This window comes from Oncorhynchus kisutch, linkage group LG15 (genome assembly GCF_002021735.2).
Source record: "Oncorhynchus kisutch isolate 150728-3 linkage group LG15, Okis_V2, whole genome shotgun sequence".
Classification (NCBI taxonomy): domain Eukaryota; kingdom Metazoa; phylum Chordata; class Actinopteri; order Salmoniformes; family Salmonidae; genus Oncorhynchus; species Oncorhynchus kisutch.
Window position 1 is genome coordinate 44800196 of NC_034188.2, and position 21011 is coordinate 44821206.

Genomic DNA, 21011 nt, shown 5'->3' on the forward strand with positions numbered 1-21011 from the left:
CCTGGTTTCAAAAAACAAATAAAGCAACACCTCACAGCACAACCTTTCTCCACCAAGTGACTGACTTTTGGTGCGTATGTACTGACAAGTATGTGTAACTGATAGATACATGTTGTTTTTAAATATATGTGAATTGTAAAGTATTTTGTCTGTAATGTATTTTTCGTTGTGTCAGACCACAGTAAGACTAGCTGTCGCCATAGGCATCGACTAATGGGGATCCTAATAAAATCATATAAAAAAAAAAATCAAACAGCACCTCCCCTCCCCAAAAAACACCTTTGCCTTTCCTTTTATGCAACTCTCACTCGTCTTACTAGTACTGACTATACTGAGGAAAGGTTTTACTTACTATGATTGTGATATGTGGTTTTCTCACCTAGCTACCTTAAGATGAATGCACTAACTGTTAGTCACTGGAAAAGAGTGTCTGCCAAATGACTAAAATGTTTATGTAAATCATTGTTACCATAAGGTGGCACTAGTGTCTATTGGCTTAAATGCCCTCCATGTACCAGGATGTGGTTTGCTCACTGTAACCTTGCATTCATTGTAGATTGAAAGTAGAACATATGGCTGTCTACAAAATTATTAGTCTTTACACCAAATTGATAGTCTTATTGTGTTGAAAATGCAGATACTGTTTGAATGAGTGAAAATGAAACCAGTTGCTATCTGTCAAATCAGACAAAATACAAGTATATCAAATGATGTATGGTTACTCTGGCATGTGCTTGAGGGGTATAATAATGTGCATGACGCACTTCAGATTTGTAATAATCTATTGCATATTCAAATACAAAAACACTACATCTCTACAATTAGTTTGAAGGCATTCCCAGAAAAAGGATAATTCAAACTGTAAAACACTAGGACCAAATAATTTATTGAAGGCATACCATGAGTCCATTTTAAATACTTGATGGACTGCTTAGTTTAATTACTGATTGACAAACGTTTCACTATGGAGCAGAAAGCAACCATCTGTAACAAAATACAGCTGCTCCATCCTCTCAAAGAGCACTACATTATAGTCGAGGTCATTATAGGAATCTGAGAAGTTCCCTTTAAGTGAGGTGAACTCATGGGATTCCATCTTACCGTACATGCACACACACCCCAACCCGAGTCATCAGACTGGAAAAACCAGTTATCACCATTCAGTCTACTGTGACACTCTCTGGGTAAACAATAGGCCTAAGACAAAGGAAATGTGGAAATATTTTTATTAGAAGAAATTCAGAAGAATGTACCTACAATTATTTGGTAGTTTTTATATTAAAGAGTCTTTCAGAGATGTATCAAAGCAGTTAAGAAAATATAATGTTTGGCTCAAAATGCTGTTAAGAGATCTGGTGGAAAATAAAGACAAGTCACATCTGTAAATTCAAGGCCCGTAAATTCAATGGTATTTATGAACTCTTTTGCAGATGCTAAAAATCTAATCGCAACCTAAAAATCAAAGTCAAGTAAATATAAATTCAAAAGGCCTCATTTATCAGTAAGAAAAATATGGTACCAGTCAAAATTTTGGACACACCTACTCATTCATAGGCTTTTCTTTATTTTTACTATTATTTTCTACATTGTATAATAATAGTGAAGACATCAAAACTATGAAATAGTTTTTGTAGTAACCAAAAAAGGGTTAAACAAATCCAAATATATTTCAGATTCTTCAAAGTACCCACGCTTTGCCAGCTTTGCACACCCTTGAAATTTTCTCAACCAGCTTCATGAGGTAGTCATCTGGAACGCATTTCAATTAATTAACAGGTGTACCTTGTTAAAGCATTTGAGCCAATCAGTTGTGTTGTGACATGGTAGGGGTGGTATACAGAAGATAGACCTATTTGGTAAATGACAAAGTCCATATTATGGCAATAACAGCTCAAATAAGCAAAGAGAAATGAGTCCATCATTACTTTAAAGACATGAAGGTCAGTAAATCTGGATCATTTCAAGAACTGAAAGTTTCTTCAAGTGCAGTCGCAAAAACAATCAAGCGCTATGATGAAACTGGCTCCATTCATTAGAGTTCATTAGTTACCAGCCTCAGAAATTGCAGCCCAAATAAATGCTTCACAGAGTTCAAGCAACAGACATCTAATCATCAACTGTTCAGCGGAGACTGCGTGAATCAAGCCTTCATGGTCGAATTGCTGCAAAGAAACCACCACTAAAGGAGTAAGAAGACCTGCTTGGGCCAAGAAACATGAGCAATGAACATTAGACCGGTGGAAGTCTGTCCTTTGATCTGATGAGTCAAAATGTGACATTTTTTATTCCAACCGCCGTGTCTTTGTGAGACGCAGAGTAGGTGAACGGATGATCTACACATGTCGTTTCCACCATGAAGCATGTAGGAGGTGTGATGGTGACAATGTCAGTGATTTATTTAGAATTCAAAGCGCACTTAACCAGTATGGCCACAGCATTCTGCAGCAAAACACCATCCCATCTGGTTTGCACTTAATGGGACTATCATTTGTTTTTCAACAAGACAATGACCCAACACACCTCCAGGCTGTGTAAGGGCTATTTGACCAAGAAGGAGAGTGATGAGTGCTGCTTCAGATGACCTGGCCTCCACAATCACCCAACCTCAACCCAATTGAGATGGTTAAAAAAAAATTAAAAACTGAAACCATATCATGACCAAGACTTGGCATCTGAAAGTCAATATATATAAAAAATATTTAAATAAATAAAAAGAGTTAACTGCAGAGTAAACTGCAGAGTAAAGGAAAAGCAGCCAACAAGTGCTCAGCATGTGGGAACTCCTTCTAGACGGTTGGAATAGCATTCCATGTTAAGCTAGTTGAGAGAATGCCAAGAGTGTGCAAAGCTGTCATCAAGGCAAAGGATGGCTACTCAGAATAATCTTTGTTTAACACTTTTTTGGTTACTACATGATGCCATGTGTTAGTTCATAGATAATTTTTTACTATTTTCTACATTGTCTTCACTACAAAGAAAAATCCTTGAATAAGTAGGTGTGTCCAAACTTTTGACTGGTACTGTAGGTCAAGTACACTTCTTTTCATCAAGCAATGCCGGTGTCCCAAATTGCACCCCATCCCCTATATATAGTGCACTATTTTGGGGAGAGGGTGAAATTTGGGACAAAAAGGAGCCATCTTAATTCCAGACTCCTTCCTTATGCTATACAGAGCTTAATTGATTTAATGTAGCTTAGTGCTCTATCATCTTGACAATACACATTTTCCATCTAACCGATCAAGCACACGATTTCACAACGTTGCATTCTTTTCAAAAGTACATTGTGTGCTCACTGTCATGAATAAAGGTGCTGGTTTTTGAAAGCCACTTATTAAGAGTCTCTTTCATTATGGTCAGTAGGGATAGGGAGGGACTGGAGGTCTAGCACTGGAGTATGCAAACCACTCAACTACCTGTCATTAAATCAGAGCGTTATACCTATAGCTGGTCATGGACAATGCATTGTTCAAGACACTTTCACCATTGTTGAACCTTTAGACTCATGCCAAACGGTAGCCAAGTTCCTCAACTCAAAGTTGGGCACAGACTAGAGTTGAATTGAACCTCCCAACTCACTATGGAGTCGATTCTTCAAAAATGTAAATTCTTAAACCCTTACCGTGTACCTATCTTTGTTGTTTCAGGCCTTTGTTTGCAAAAATGGCTACTTTTTAATTACACGTTAATCAAAATACAACCGACTGTTTTTTCATTGCTGTTGTTCTAAGATGGCAACTCAGCATGAATGTGGGTGTGTCAATTAAATCTCAAAAAGGAAACAGTCAGTGGTTGTATTTGACTAAGTTTTATTAAAAAGTATGGATTTCAGCAAAGAAAGGCATGCAAACAGAGGACAAACATGGTACGGGATAAAGTATCAACTGCACAGCGACTCGAAGGAGTTGGAGGTTCGTAAATATATATATTTTTTCTAAATAACTCTAGTCTGCACTCAACTCGATTTAATTAATGATCTTGGAGTTAAGGTACTTAACCAAACAGCCAAACAGATGAGATGTCTTTAAGAGTTAACCTTCATCTTGGGCAATGCCAAATATCTGCTTGTACTTTTGACAACTCATCTTTCATGTACATGTGTCATGAAAACACATTATGCACAACTAGATCTAGCTATACACCAGGCTATCCTGACATGGTTGAATTTATCTAAATTCTAAATACTATAGCATGGGTAAGGGCCTTTGGTCAATGTTGAAAGATATCAATACAGTCAACGAGCGGTTGAGTATTGGAAGGATAAAGCACTTGGATATAGTTGGAGTAGTGAAGGACCACTGATCCACATATTCTCTCCCACTGTCAGCATAAGTAGCCAGGTCCCCGGATTTGTTTGTGCTGTATAGCCAACTCCTATGGTCGTTGTCATGCAAACCCCTTAGGTCAGAAGCTTCTTAAGTAATTCTGCCTCATTAGTTTGTTGCGCTGGTCAGGATGTCTCTGGTCCTTGTCACCTTCACGGTCCGCTCTCCTCGTTGGTGCATGGCACCCGTAGTGTGTACGTACAAAGTATGGTGGGTAGTGCCATTTGCATGGGGAAAAAAGGCCTCTCCTTCAGGGTACTCTCGGTTTGACATGACAATAACCATAGGAGTTGGCAATTCAGCATAAACAGATCTGGGACCAGGCTAACGTGTAAGCACTAAAACCGTGTGTCCACCTGATTCCACAGCAGAGGGATTGAGTGAACGTCTGTCAACTTTGCTTATGTCAACTGGCTTAATTGAGAAACAATGTATGCAGTGTCTATGGGTTACAGAACAAGCACGCATTTCATTTCTGGCACACAGCAACGCACTTTTGAGTTGGAGGCCCCAGGGACAAGCGGCACGCTGGGAGAATGCGAGCCAGCCAGCCCCAATCTGCAGGTATTTCCCTGGCCGCTGTAACTTATCAAGCTCTGAACCCTTAACAGACTTAAGGCTTTTAAACTCGACCACCACAGGGGACGTTGCTGCTTTTCCAAATGCAGAGAAACGACAGACACAGAGAAATCCTATGGATGTGTTCTCAGCTCAACCACTAATGTAACTGCTTTCCCTTTTACTGGGGTTCAACTCTAACAGTTACATGAATCCAATCTATTATTAAGAGCACTTGGGGCTTATACAATGCATTCGGAAAGTATTCAGGCCCCGTCCCCTTTTCCATATTTTGTTACGTTACAGCCTTATTCTAAAATGGATTAAATGAAATGTTTCTCGTCAATCTATACACAATACCCAATAATGACAAAGCTAATTTATTAAAAAAAGAAATACCTTATTTACATAAGTATTCAGACCCTTTGCTATGAGATTCGAAATTGATCTCAGGTGCATTTTGTTTCCATTGATTATCATATTCCTAAAACTTGATTGGAGTCCACCTTTGGCAAATTCAAGTTATTGGACATGATTTGGAAAGGCACACACCTGTCTATATAAGGTCCAACAGTTGACAGTGCATGTCAAAGCAAAAAACAAGCAATGAGATCGAAGGAACAGTAGAGCTCTGAGACAGGATTGTGTTGAGTCACCGATCTTGAGAAGGGTACAACATGTTTTTTTCTCAGCATTGAAGGTCCCCAAGAACACAGTGGCCTCCATCATTCTTAAATGGAAGAAGATTGGAACCACCAAGACTCTTCCTAGAGCTGGCCGCTCTGCCAAACTGAGAAATCGGTGGAGAAGGGCCTTGGTCAGGGAGGTGCCCAAGAACCTGATGGTCACTCTGACAGAGCTCCTCTGTGGAGATGGGAGAACCTTCCAGAAGGACAACCATCTGTGGAGCACTCCACCAATCAGGCCTTTATGGTAGAGTGGCCAGATGGAAGCCACTCCTCAGTAAAAGGCACATGACAGCCTGCTTGGAGTTTGCCAAAAGGCACCAAAGGACTCTCAGACCATGAGAAACAAGATTCTCTGGACTAATGAAACCAAGATTGTACTCTTTGGCATGAATGCCAAGCGTCACGTCTGGAGGAAACCTGGCACCCTCTCTACGGTGAAGCATGGTGGCAGCATCATGATGTGGGGATGTTTTTCAGCAGCATGGACTGGGAGACCAGTCAGGATCGAGGGAACGGTGCAAAATAAAGAGATCCTTGATGAAAACCTGCTCCAGAGTGCTCAGGACCACAGACTGGGGAGAAGGGTCACCTTTCAACATGACAACAACCTTAAGCACACAGCCAAGACAACACAGGAGTGGCTTTGGGACAAGTCTCTGAATGTCCTTGAGTACCCCCAGCCAGAGCCCAGACATGAACCCGATCGAACATCTCTGGAGACCTGAAAATAGCTGTGCTGTAACGCTCCCCATCCAACTTGACAGAGCTTGAGAGGATCTGCAGGATCTGCTTGTAGAGTCATACACATGAACACTCGAGGCTGTATTTGCTGCCAAAAAGGTGCTTCAACAAAGTACTGAGTCTGAATACTTGTGATATTTCAGTTTTATATTTTTTATAAATTAGCAAACTTTTTTTTTTTAAGAAACCGTTTTTGCTTGGTCATTGTGGGGTATTGTGTGTAGATTGATGAGGGGGAAAAAATAACTGAATACATTTTAGAATAAGGCTGTAACGTAGCAAAATGTGGGAAAAGTCTAGGGTTCTGAATACGAAGGAACTGTGTGTGTGTGTGTGTGTGTGTGTGTGTATGTATATACACAGTTCCTTCATACATACATACATACATACATACATACATACATATACAGTAAGGGGTCATATATGACCCCTTACTGTATTTACTAGTAGTAGGTCTCCAAAGGAAAAATACATATTTGTTATTAGGCACTCTTATTCTAATAATATGACATAATATCCTTATCGGCTTTAAGATATGAGCTGTAGGAGTCCAGTCAATAAAAGGAGGAAGTGCCCATGTCCAGTCATTGGGTTTGTGTGGTTTCTTGAAGGTATAACCTCCCCTGGTCATCCCTCCAGCAGGGGGAACCAGTACTCTGGGTCTCCAGGACCATCAGAGCAGTGGAGAACTGGAGGGAGAGGAGGTTAGTCCCCTCAAACTCAACTCTGGACCTCAAAGCCAGTTCCAATGCTTTCCCCTCTACCTCTACCTGGTGTCCTGACTGGACACCAGGTAGATGCAAATATGTATCAGGTAGAACAGAAAACCAACAGCCTCCGGACCTCATATGGTAAGAGTTGAATACACCTGGTCTAGCCAATTTTTTTTATTTTAATTTAACTAGGCAAGTCAGTTAAGAACAAATTCTTATTTTCAATGACGGCCTAGGAACAGTGGGTTAACTGCCTGTTCAGGGGCAGAACAACAGATTTGTACCTTGTCAGCTCGGGGGTTCGAACTTGCAACCTTCCGGTTACTAGTCCAACGCTCTAACCACTAGGCTACCCTGCCGCCCTATGGGTGGTAAAGGCCACATGTAGCAAGTCCCTTGTTAATTTACGGGAGGTAGGTGGGGGGGAAGATTCCCAAGGCTTAGTAGGTCTCAGGCTCTAAAGATGTGAACGGCGCGCACCACATACTGCCTGCAGATGGGGCACTCGTTCATCCTCTTGCCACACTTGGTGCAGGTGACCATGTGGCCGCACTCCAGCAGGACACAGTCAATAGGAGAGTCCATGCAGATCTTACACAGGTTCTCTTCCTGGCCAGGGGTACCACTGGGGTCTGGGAGAAAGAAACAAGGGAAAAAACACCCTTACACAGAAACACATTTCATTAAATACTAGCTTGTACTCAGTTGACCAAAGACAGCTTGTTAAAACTTCTTAGGGCTGCAATCTCGTTAACGGGATGACATGACAACAGCCAGTGAAAGTGCAGGAGGCCAAATTCAAAACAGAAATCTCATAAATTAAATTCCTCAAACATACATGTATCTTATACCGTTTTAAAAGGGTAATCTTGTTGTTAATTCCACCACAGTGTTCGATTTCAAATAGGCTTTACAGCAAAAGCACCACAAACGATTATGTTAGGTCACCACCAAGCCACAGAAAAACACAGCCATTTTTCCAGCCAAAGAGAGGAGTCACAAAAAGCACAAATAAAGATAAAAATGTATCACTAACCTTCGATGATCTTTCATCAGATGACACTCATAGGACTTCATGTTACACAATACATGTAGGTTTTGTTTGATAAAGTTCATATTTATATAAAGAAATCTGAGTTTACATTGGTGCGTTATGTTCACTAGTTCCAAAAACATTCTGTGATTTTGCATAGCCACATTGATTCAACAGAAATACTCATCATAAATGTAGATGATAATACAAGTTATACACATGGAATTATAGATATACAGTGGGGCAAGAAAGTATTTAGTCAGCCACCAATTGTGCAAGTTCTCCCACTTAAAAAGATGAGGCCTATAATTTTCATCATAGGTACACTTCAACTATGACAGACAAAATGAGAAGGAAAAAAAATCCAGAAAATCACATTGTAGGATTTTTAATGAATTTATTTGCAAATTACGGTGGAAAAGAAGTATTTGGTCAATAAAAAAAGTTTCTCAATACTTTGTTATATACCCTTTGTTGGCAATGTTTTCAAATGTTTTCTGCAAGTCTTCACAAGGTTTTCACACACTGTTGCTGGAATTTTGGCCCATTCCTCCATGCAGATCTCCTCTAGAGCAGTGATGTTTTGGGGCTGTTGCTGGGCAACACGGACAGAGGAGGACAGAGGAGCCTCTTCAAGAAGAAGTTACAGGTCTGTGAGAGCCAGAAATCTTGCTTGTTTGTAGGTGACCAAATAATTATTTTCCACCATAATTTGCAAATAAATTCATAAAAATCAAATTAGCAGCCATGTTGTAGTCAACAGAACCCAGAAATCACATTATAAATATTCCCTTACCTTTGATGATCTTCATCAGAATGCACTCCCAGGAATCGCAGTTCCACAATAAATGCTTGATTTATTCGATAATGTCCGTTATTTATGTTCAAGTAGCTACTTTTGTTAGCGCGTTAGGTACACATATCCAACCGCTCGTGCAGGTCGAGCATTACTTCGGACAAAAACTTCTAAAAGTTATATTACAGGTCGAAGAAACATTTCAAACTAAGTATAGAATCAATCATTAGGATGTTTTTAATCATAAATCTTCAATAAAGTTCCAACCGGAGAATTCCTTTGTGTCTAGAGGAGCAATGGAACGCAGGTCGATATCATGTGGAATACGCATGACCAGGAAATGGCTCTCTGCCAGTAACCGGACTCATTCAGCTCTTATTCAGTCCCACAACACAGCCTCATTCAAGTTTCTAAAGACGGTTGACATCTAGTGGAAGCCCTAGGAAGTGCAACTTCATATCCCACTGTGAATTCAATCGGGCCTGGGTTAAAAATCGACCAACCTCAGATTTCTCACTTCCTGTTTGGATTTTGTCTCAGGTTTTTGCCTGCCATATGAGTTCTGTTATACTCACAGACATCATTCAAACAGTTTTAGAAACAGTGTTATCTATCCAATACTATTAAAAATAATATGCATATTTTAGCAACAGACTGAGGCCCCTGCAGCCATAAGAAGTTAACACTCAACCAACTTATTAATCGGAGAGTTATAATACCTAAAGCTCACAATTGATTGTTCAAGGCACTTTCACCATTGTCATGCCAAGCGGAAGAGTTTCAGCTTTCATCTTGGGGAGCTTTGCATTGCCTTAAACGCACGGGGGGGGGGGGGGGGGCTCACCTGTGCCGTCATTTGTTCTTGAAACTGGAGGATACAGGGAAGAATAAAATGAAAAAAAAGCATGTTAAACACTTCCTTGAATGATGCAATTCATTTTCAAAAATGGAATAATAAAACCAAAAAATGTCAATTAACAAATTCCCTGTTGTTTTACAAGATATAAACTTCAGTAATAGTAAAACATTTAATTTGAGAGGTATTTCATGTTGCATGTGTCAAGCCTCAAATCAGACAAACAAATGCACATGCCATATCATTAGCTGCCTTTCCATAATTTGTGAATTTTCACAACAATTTGTGAAACTACAAACATATTGGGGTGGAAGATGCCATGGAGCCTGCAGTGTTGCTGCCTCAGTTGAAGTGGGAATCGGAGGTTCTAATAATTATATACAGCGGATTTGGAAAGTATTCAGACCACTTCACTTTTTCCACTTTGTCATATTACAGCCTTATTCTAAAATGATTATAAATTGTCGTCCCCCCACCTCAATTTACAAACAATACCCCATAATGACAAAGCAAAAACAGGATTTTAGAAATGTTTGCAAATTTACATGGGAATATCACATAACGTATTCAGACACTTTACTCAGTATTTTGTTGAAGCACCTTTGGCAGCGATTACAGCCTTGAGTCTTCTTGGTTATGACGCTACAAGCTTGGCACACCTGTATTTGGAGAGTTTCTCCCATTCTTCTCTGCAGATCCTCTCAAGCTCTGTCAAGTTGGATGGGGAGGGTAGCTGCACATCTATTTTGAGGTTTCTCCAGAGATGTTAGATCGGGTTCAAGTCCAGGCTCTGGCTGGGCTACTCACGACATTCAGAGACTTGTCCCGAAGCCACTCCTGTGTTGTCTTGGCTGTGTTCTTAGGGTCATTGCCCTGCTGAAAGGTGAACCTTCACCCCAACTCTGGAGCATGTCTTCATCAAGCATCTCTGTCCTTTAATCCGTTTATCTTTCCCTCGATCCTGACTAATCTCCCAGTCCATGCTGCTGAAAAACATCCCCACATCATGATGGTGCCACCACCACACTTCACTGTAGGGATGGTGCCAGGTTTCCTCCAGACGTGACGCTTGGCATTCAGGCCAAAGTGTGCAATCTTGGTTTAATTAGACCAGAGAATCTCGTTTCTCGTGGTCAGAGTCCTTTAGGTACCTTTTGGCAAACTCCAAGCGGGCTGTCATGTGCCTTTTACTGAGGAGTGGCATCCGTCTGGCCACTCTACCATAAAGCCTGATTGGTGGAGTGCTTCAGAGATGGATGTCCTTCTGGAAGGTTCTCCCATCTCCACAGAATAACTCTGGAGCTCTGTCAGAGTGACTATTGTTATTTATTCTAAAATACATTTTAGAATAAGGCTGTAACGTAACAAAATATGGAAAAAGTCATGGGGTTTGCACTGTATATTAGCCCTACAGTAACCTAGCTAAGTGAGTAAGTGAAAACAGTGAGCTTCTGTAATAGAAGTTCAAACAGGATGTCTCATATTACAGTCCTCTAAATTTGAGTAATTTAGCATACACTCTTATCCAGAACAACTTACTATCCGGAGTGTATTTATTAGTGCACATCGTAGTTAACTGCTTTGCAACAATCTTTTTTTTCAAACAAAAACAAGGTTCTTATTGGACAAATTCAGAATGTCCCGCACAGCTCGTCCTATGTCCCTCCCAGTTACGTCCTGTTTGATTCCGTTTCATTCCTAGTAAATACACCCCAGTTCAACTATGATGCCGGTAGGGAAAACAACCATATATCACAATCATTGCAGGTAAAACTTCCTTTACCCAGATTCTGGAGGTCCTTCTGGTCACGGTAGAGGCGGGTGACCCTCTCCATTAGCTCCCACTTCTCGCAGCAGCCCTTGTAGTTGACAAAGTTACGGGCTAGGATCTCCTTGAGCTGCCGGACGCTGAGGGCCTCGATGTCATCTGCCGTGGCCAGGTCTGACAGCGACGCCCTGCGGCCTGGTGCCAGTACCTCATCTGTGTCTGAGGACTGAGCAACAGCATAACAAAATCAGAGTTGCATTCAATAGTGAACAATGTTGTGGAACGTTCAGATACGGGCCTGTAAAACGGACATGCATTGATCTATAACCAACTCGTGCATTTAAGAGTCAGCTATCAATTCAGCTCGATTCATGACATTTTTTAACAGCCATGTTCAGTACGTTGCACCCTCCTTAACGCGCGCTTGATTGGCATAAAATAAAAATCTAGTGAAAAAGTTTACAGGTTCATTAGAATGGAATGGCACAAATGATAAGCTATTCCTGATTTTCTAAGGTCAGACAGAAATCGTGAACAATCACATCACATTGACAGCCATCATGTTTGAATGTCAGAATTATTGATTAAAGGGATCCATCCATACACTAACTGTGAACAGGGCCCATATTCATAAAGAATTTCAAAGTAGTGCTGATCTAGGATCAGTTTAGCCTTTTTGGAACCTTATTAACAACACGGGGGAACTGATCCTAGATCAGTACTACTGCTCTTAGACACTGAAGACGGGCCTAGAACCTACACCACAAGATGGATTTTGGTTCTTTGAGATCTATTTCTAGGTCGACAATTTGCGAACATCAACTATCTTGTTTAGCTACCCCAACCCAAACTGTATTAAGAGGAACAGTGTCAGTCACATGGGGCATTCACAGCCACAGTGCAGGAAATGGCAACACGCCACATTTACATGCCAAAGCTGAAATCCATCAGTGGGGATAAGAATAGATTACTGCTTGGCTACAAGGGCCTACATTTCTGACAGACATGTGAATAATGGGGCACACCATGCAAACATGGAGAGCCAGCCATCAAACAACAAAACACTGCTCTACAATGGGACTCTGTTTGAGCACAATGGCACTGGAGGGTCTAAAACAGTCCTACAGTATGAGTAAACTAAATATATCTAAACTCACCATATGTCAAGATGAAAAAATAATTTGAAAGGGTGTCTCAAAAGTCTGAAATTACACTTGTCCTTCAGCAAACGCAGAGCATATCTTGACCCCAACCCTTACTCTATCACAGCCGTATCTTAACACTTTCAATCCTCCTATAGCCTAATGGCATGTGCCAAAGTTTAATACATTAAAACATGTGGTGTAATACATTTGTAATGCATGTTGGCAAAAATTTACTAAAATATGGTAACCTCTTAAAATGACATTTTAAATTAAAATGATCAATTAAAAAGGTAAAATTGTTTTGAAACCATTATCCTTGGTCTATCTCCACCTCGTATTTTACCAAAACCTAACCAACCCTGGCCTTCTGACACCCTTACCCCGTCACCACCAACATAACAGGCGAGAATGATAGATTAACAATGAACAGACGGCAGACTGGCACAGAAGCCAAGAACAATAAACACATACAATACCAGTTAAAAGTTTGGACACACCTACTCATTCAAGAATAATAGTGAATACATCAAAAATATTAAAATAACACATATGAAATCATGTAGTAACCAAAAAGTGTTAGACAAATCAAAATATATTTTATATATTTGAGACTCTTCAAAGCAGCCACCCTTTGCCTCGGTGACACCTTCGCACACTCTTGGCATTCTCTCAACCAGCAACACTTTCCCAACAGTCTTGAAGGAGGTCCCACATATGCGAAGCACTTGTTGGCTGCTTTTCCTTCACCCTGCAGTCGTCCAACTCATCCCAAACCGTCTCAATTGGGTTGAGGTCAGGTGATTGTGGAGTCCAGGTCATCTGTAAATAAGGATTTTTCTTAACAGACTTGCCTAGTTAAATAAAGGTTAAATAAAAAAATGATGCAGCACTCCATCACTCTCCTTCTTGGTCAAATAGCCCTTGCACAGCCTGGAGGTGTGTTGGGTCATTGTCTTATTGAAAAACAAATGATAGTCCCACTAAGTGCAAACCAGATGGGATGGCGTTTTGCTGCAGAATGCTGTGGTAGCCATAATGGTTAAGTGTGCATTGAATTTTAAATAAATCACTGACAGTGTCCCCAACAAAGCATCCGTGGATCCTCCTCTATGATTCACGGTGGCAACCACACTTGCAGAGTTCATCCGCTCACCTACTCTGCGTCTCACAAGACACAGCGGTTAGAACCAAAAATCTCAAATTTGGACTCATCAGACCAAAGGACAGACGGTCTCATGTCATTGCTCGTCTTTCTTGGCCCAAGCAAGTCTCTTCTTCTTATTGGTGTCCTTAGCGGTTTCTTTGCAGCAATTCAACCATGAAGGCCTGATTCACGCAGTCTCCTCTGAACAGTTGATGTTGAGAGGTCTTTTACTTGAACTCTGTGAATCTTTTAATTGGGCTGCAATCTGAGGTGCAGATATTCAAATGAACTCATCCTCTGCAGCAGCGGTAACTCTGGGTTTTCCTTTCCTGTGGCGGTCCTCATGTGAGACAATTTCATCATAGCACTTGATTGTTTTTGTGACTGCACTTGAAGAAACTCTCAGTTCTTGAAATGTTCCAGATTTACTGACCTTCATGTCTTAAAGTAATGATGGACTGTCGTTTCTCTTTGCTTATTTCGGTTCTTGCCATAATATGGACTTAGTCATTTACCAAATAGGGCTATCTTCTATATACTGGCCCTACCTTGTCACAACACAACTGACTGGCCCAAGTACATTAAGGAAAGAAATTCCACAAATTAACAGGGCACACCGGTTAATTGGAATGCGTTCATGAAGATGGTTGAGAGAATTCCAATAGTGTGCAAAGCTGTTAAAGGCAAAGGGTAGCTACTTTGAAGAATCTCAAATATATTTTAATTTGTTCAACAATTCTTTGGGTTACTACACAATTCCATGTGTTATTTCATTTTGATGTCTTCACTATTATTCTACAATGTATAAAATAGTAAAAATAAAGAAAAACCTGGAATGAGTAGGTGTGTTTTGACTGGCACTATAGGACACTCCTCTTTCTAATATTTACAATGATCCAACAAACAGTTTCAATTCCAGTTTCCACCATTAACCAGAGAGGTTGTGCGGATTTGCTAACAAATAATACAACGGTCAACTTCCTTAATTGAGTTAATATTTAACATAGTAAGTCGTAGTAAATCCGTCATATCAACCTTTACCCTTTCTGAGAATGCTAGCCTTCAATAACTTCCTGCCAAAGCAGGTTCTAGCCATCACAGTTAAAAGCTTCTAGGAGGAAACCCATCTTGTGTCAATGGAGGTCAAATCTGGGAAATGTCACAGCCTCTATTTCACAGAATGTTTGTTCTCATTCTGTATAGGGCACACATAGTAAAAACAAAAATATATCTAGCAACCTAAGCAGGTTCTGAGACCCATATGAGATCAGGGCCTGTATTCATGAAGTATCTCAGAGTATGAGCCAAGAACTGAAATACTTTTCTAGACAAAGGGACCATGAAAACCCTTTTAGCAGTATTAGTGTAGCCTCACTTTGATTTTTGGTTGTGTGCACTACCTGGTACTGTAGAGTGGTTCCCCAAGTTCATCAAGAACAAGCTACAGACAGCTCAGAATAAAATGTCAAGGGTCATTCTGAATCTTAGACCTCGGGCTCATGTTGTACATCCTCAGCTCTGTGAACTACAGCGGCTATCAGTTGATAAAAGGGTCATTCAGTTGAAGTTGGCCCATAAAATTGTGTAGGGTACAGTTCGCCCCCCCCCAATATCTGAAAAACTATTTTTATGTGGTTAGGGACTAATTCCTACACCACCAGAGGCAGTGCCACAGACTTTGTGCCATATAGATTCAAGAACTTTACTGGTCAGAACACATTTTTATATACAGCAGTGGTAGAGTGAAACAAACTCCCGTCAGATTTTTGTTTTAAACTGTGCCAGTCGTAGGTTCAAACACTCCTGCAAGTCATGGTTAATGTTGAGATAGCCTTTATATTTTGTACACATTTAAATATTTGGCCACTGTATGATTGAATGAATCTATGGCAGTGCCATGTCACTTGTTTTTTAACTGCAGCCCTTGCCTCCCAATAGAGGACCACAATGGAAACAAGTATTTAGACTGTTTATAATCCTCTGAAATGTTGGTATATGTATCTGTTGCCTGGTGTAACATTTTTATGTATTTTAAAATAAAATCAAGCACTGATCTAAAAATCATATAATTGTTTTGTCTTTTAGACTAATGAATCAGGCGGGAGCTGATCCTAGATCAGCACTCCTACTCTGACATGCTTTATGAATAAAGGCCCAGGTCTAAGGAGAGGATTCCCATCGCTGCTATAGTAGTACGTACCATGGCTAGGGCCATCAGTACTACTATAGCAGGGTCAGGCTGTAGTACCTGCAGCTCCTGCTCTCCCTGCAGCTCTGTATCTCCCTCAGTGTCCAGTGGCTCCTCAGGACCCAAGGGCAACAACACAGACGGGGTCTACGAGCAAAAACCCACCACACACCAAAAACACTTAATTAGCAAGCTAGAGTTAGCCATGCTCTAACTGAAGGGGCCATACAGAAGGTTAGTAATCTATTCTCAAGCTATTGTTAATGCTACATAACACAAAAGGTGAGGCGATGGACAAAATTGTAAATTAATGGTTGACAGACAAACAAGGGTAAGGGGTTAATCGTGTGTGGTATAGTAGGTTCTCTTGGGTTCGGGCCTCACCTGACTGCCCTCCTGAGTGGGTGGCAGCTGTGAAGGGACATTGTCTGTGGAGGTGGGGTCGGGGTGTGTGGAGGGTGTGGTGGTGGTGGTAGTAGGGGCTGGAAGAGGAGTTGTCTCATGCTGGGTCACGGTGGGGGTCTGTGTTTGGGTCAGAGGGTTTATGATTGGGCCAGAGGATGATGGTGTCTGCTGTCCCAGGACCAGCTCCACCAGTTCCTCTTTCTCACGGCACATCTGTGTTGAGACCTCGTGCAGGTGGAGGTAGTCGCGCAGGTCCTTCACCTTGAGCTTCATCAGCTCGGTGCGCTCGAAAAGCGTGCCGTGAAACCGCTGGCAAGTGTGGCAAAGGCGTTGCCGGGGCTCAAGCTGGGCCGAACAACTGCCGCAGTAGTTCTTCTTGCAGTCCACGCAGACATGCTGCGGGGGAGAGGAGACCAACACACAATCACTGTCAATCATGTGTCTGTTAGCATATTTTCCCTCCCTGGCTGTTATAATTCAGTAAAGTATGGGACCAAAAGAGTTCCTTTTAAAACTTGCCCCAGGCTTTGCTCCAACCGGACACTGACAACGTAATGTCTAGATATTGAAGACCATGAAGCATAAATGCTTGTCTTGTTCAAATCTTGCCCTGAGGCTAGTTCCGGTACATTAAAGTACATAACCATTGCATTGGTGTTTACCCTTTTCATGCCTCCACTAGATAATGGAGGTATTGTAGAGTGTAGAAAAAAGCTAAGCAGCATGGATAGTCAAGAGTCGAGCCTTGAGGTCTGCAGTATTGCTGGTTCTCTTTTCTCAGCAAGCTAGCCGTTCCGGTAGACTTCCGGTCATTGCACTAACACTAGTTAGTATGGGCTCACGAAACTACCTCTAACTTCATTCATACTGGACAGATACATAAAAATGATATCCATGAGTTCACCTGTCTCTGGATAAGTATTTTATCAATGTTGATCAATTTCTAATTGGCCAGGTCTGAATTAACCACTGATTAGAGAGGATGGATGAAAAACCTGCCGTTCTACAGATCTCAAAGGCCGGATTTGGGAAAGGGTGGGCTGAGAGTGTTTTACCTTTCTGGCAAGGGTGACGAAGCGGCTTCCGCAGGCTTTGCATGTGTGTTCCGGGAGTGGGGGCGATGGGTAGCTGCTGTAACCTGAGTTAGTATAGGCCTGGTGACGCATGCTGCTGTTGCTCTCCTCCACCGTGGAAGTGTCCAGACAGAACCAGTTACAGCAGGACGTCCACATGCTCCACACCTGGAAACACACCAACTCTTAGATGGTCTCACCACCTGGACACACACGTGTTAATATTGAGAGTGGGTTAGTGAAGACAGACCACTGAGTTAAGAGATTGTGGGAGAAAAAGAAAAGAGTAAGGATTGTGGATGTGTTGAATGGGCAAGATCATGAACAGAGTGAGTAGTGAGTGACTAAAGAGGCAGGGTATGTATGAGTGGGGCAAACTTTAGAGCTATTTGAAGGGCATGAGCAAGGGCTGGGGTAATGCAGTGGAGAAAGAGCTGTAGGAGAGGTTGAGTAGGTAGGCTAGGATATATCAAAAACAACTGAAGTGCTGATGTTACAGTGCATTGGTGGTATTATGTTCGGACGTGCAATGTCGTATACAGCTCAATCAATGACACTGGGATTGCAATTGAAATGAGAGATGTGAAGTGAATGGCGTTGGCCTCAAACTTTTGTCAGTAAGGAGAGCAGGTAGCTGGCTTTTGGCTACCAGAAGTAAGGCTCCCATCATTAATTCAGAGCTTGTTTTCAGTCAGAGCTACAGGAGCACAGGCTGGTGGGGCGGTATGTGAATTGGCGTGGGTCCAGGGGGTCTGGGATAATGGCATTGATGTGAGCCATGACCTGCCTTTCAAAGCATTTCACAGCTACAGATGTGAGTGCTACGGGGTGATAGTCATTTAGACAGGTTACCTTGGCATTCAGTAGGAGTGCTGATCTGGGATCAAGTCCCCCTGTCCAAGCAATATTTAAGTAATAAGGCCTGAGGCAGTGTGGTATATGACTACACGTGCCTGGATACAGCCATTAGCCGTGGTATACTGGTCATATACCACAAACCCCAGAGGTGCCTTATAAACTGGTTAGCAACGTAATTAGAAAAGTAAAAATACATTTGTCATATACCAAAGCTTTTCAGCAAATATGCATTCAGGGCACAAACCATCCGGTTTATAATATTCATTATGATCAAAAAGGTCAAAAGGATCCTAGATCAGCAATCTTACTCTGAGACGCTTTATGAATACATACAGGCCTTACAGCATGTAAGGTGAGGTCTACTAACTAACTTTAGGCTACACCCTCAATCTCTCAAGAATTGACAATAGGATTGATCCGTTTTCAACTACTGCAGGGCCAATTCTCGGTCACTTGTTTTATTCTCTGGTTCCACTGTGGAACTTAATAGCTAGGCTACACAAACACACTGCCATAGAGACCAAAACAAGACAGAACTAACAGCGCCTACCAAACAGCAAGGCAGATCCACAACAGCTGCTGCTAAGGAAATGCCTGCCACCAGGCTGCATCAAGTGGAGAACAGCTGAGGGAAAAGTGACTTGGTGCCTCAGGCATCCAGGGGCCAACTGCAAAGGTTTCACGCCTGAATGCAGTGCAGAGTTAAGGAAGCCTAGTTGTACAATGAAGGAATCACTTGTAAAACTAACATTAGTCTGACCATGTCCATGTAATGTTACATTTTCTGATTGATAATAATACAAAGTGAAAGACAGCCTGAGAACTGAGAAACCAGAGTAGACTACTCAAAACCCCACACAGCAAGTGTGTCTCAATTGTCTCCGTTTGCACTACAATAGGCTTTACTAGTTAGTTAGATTTAGTGGACATTAATTCAACTTCTGTAACTTACATTACACTGTGACAGCAATAGTTGCAGGGTCGCTAAGTCCAAAACAAAGACATAGGGTCCACAATCAAACAGATATAGCCACCCATATATATGGTATGTAGTTAGCCACCACACTCAGAACGAGGCACAGAACCAAAACAATTGTGGGGGATGTCCCCGTACAGATGGACACGCCATCATCCTCCCAAATAAATATTTAGTAAGACCGGAAAGAAAGCTGTAACGTTAAGACTCGAAATCAATGTAGCTAGCTTTTTTTCATAATACGTGTTCCCATTAATCTGCTGTTGTCAGTCACTTGTTTGGATACTAACAGACCACAAAAAGTAAATTCACTACGTAGAGTTACCAATACATTTGAGCTGTTCAGATACTAGCGAACGCAGACCATCTGCCCATACTAGCTGGCTAGTAAACTAACGTTAGAAGCTAGCTAGCTCCTGCTGCTAACTTTATCGAGTTGAAATGATCGACATAGCTACCTCGACACGAAGCCCGGGGTCGTGAAATGCGTGCTAGCAGCAGCTGGCAAGTAGCTCGCGAGCTAAGGATGACTTTTGTGGAGCTAATGTTCTCCGACACTCACAAAATGACAAGGAATAAATCGAAGTTAGCTAGTTGGAGTGAAACAGGAAGAAAGTGCTTCTATCCAGTGACACTCCCCCGGCCAGTTTCTATCGCCCCAGAGAGTTGCTGATGCGTGTGCACGTACATTTCGACTCGCTAGTTGAATGCAGACACGTACGAAAGTTTTCATAAATTTTGCAAGCATTTTATTTCCAGGGAAGTAGTGTCCTCTGGTGGACACTAATAAAACGACGCGATTAATGAATAGAGTCCTCAACAATTTAAAGTTATTACATGCCATCAATTACATTGCAAATAAATATCACACATTGTAAACCCATTGGTTTATCCAGAATGTCTCTGCCACTATTTGGTTGTAAGCAGTAAAACATAGTACTGCAAAGGATGATTATCACGGGTATCATATATCCCCATCATACAGTCCCTTCAGAAAGTATTCATACCCCTCGATTTATTCCAAATTTTTTGTTACAGCCTGAATTCAAAAACCATCTACACCCAATACCCCATAATGACACATTTTAATTGTTAAGATACATTTTTGCATTTACAAAAATATAAAATGTACATAAATATTCACACATTTGGCAGCGATTACATATGTGAGCAATGTTCTCTCTAAAGGTAGCCCCGAGACTGCCGCGCAGAAATATCTCTCATCCAACAGAGAGAAGCACGAGATTAAACTTTACTCAATTTTCTAGAGCAGTGGTCACCAACCGGTCGATCTGCAAAACATTCCTAGTTGATCGCCAAACATTTATGTAAAAAACCCAACGAAAAAGCCATGTGCTTCTATATATATATATATATATATTTTTTTTTTTTTATCCACCTGTTGACGCTAGGTGCACGCGATTCAGCTGCCCTGAACTGTTGCCATTTTGAACCATTTCATGTCTGAAGGTACAAACGTTGCCTTCCCGGCGGGCCCAGAGAGCAAGTCAAGTTCACTATAGTGCAACCGCTGGCCAAACCGATGGCTCAGAAGACCGTGTCTGCAGTAACGTAGCAGGCATAAAATAAAGCTACAGCAAAGTTGTTACTGTGAGATTTCCAAACGTTTAAAAACATAACTAGAGGGAGACTGTCATGGTCTACAGCAAAGAGATTCTGTATTTCTAAGTGAGTTTATGTTTAAGTTCTTACTCAGCACTGTCAACACAATTTTTTCAACAC

General features: G+C 41.4%; 1 protein-coding gene across 3 annotated transcripts; it reads right to left on the bottom strand.

Annotated features, from left to right (window-relative positions):
- Window positions 1-1209: 1209 nt before the first annotated feature.
- On the bottom strand, window positions 1210-19969 carry rffl (ring finger and FYVE-like domain containing E3 ubiquitin protein ligase). 3 transcript variants are annotated; one of them, XM_020503892.2, is made up of 7 exons: window positions 19727-19968; window positions 17417-17602; window positions 16341-16757; window positions 16017-16103; window positions 11495-11705; window positions 9700-9723; window positions 1210-7658 (listed from the first exon to the last, which is right to left on the bottom strand). In XM_020503892.2, exons 2-7 carry the CDS (start codon window positions 17591-17593, stop codon window positions 7477-7479), a joined length of 1098 nt encoding a protein of 365 aa, XP_020359481.1. In that variant the 5' UTR covers window positions 17594-17602; window positions 19727-19968; the 3' UTR covers window positions 1210-7476. The 3 variants fall into 3 exon arrangements, with proteins under 3 accessions (XP_020359481.1, XP_031646177.1, XP_031646178.1); XM_031790317.1 differs by having other exon boundaries at window positions 17417-17637; XM_031790318.1 differs by lacking the exon at window positions 16017-16103 and having other exon boundaries at window positions 19727-19969.
- Between the last annotated feature and the right edge of the window lie 1042 nt (window positions 19970-21011).

Coding starts and splice junctions, on each gene's coding strand:
- rffl (XM_020503892.2), bottom strand. CDS start 17,593: ATGTGGACGTCCTGCTGTAACTGGTTCTGTCTGGACACTTCCACGGTG. Junction 11,706..16,016: donor AGGGAGAGCAGGAGCTGCAG/GTACTACAGCCT, acceptor GCTGTTGCTCAG/TCCTCAGACACAGATGAGGT. Junction 7,659..9,699: donor AAGAACAAATGACGGCACAG/GTGAGCCCCCCC, acceptor TCTTTCTCCCAG/ACCCCAGTGGTACCCCTGGC.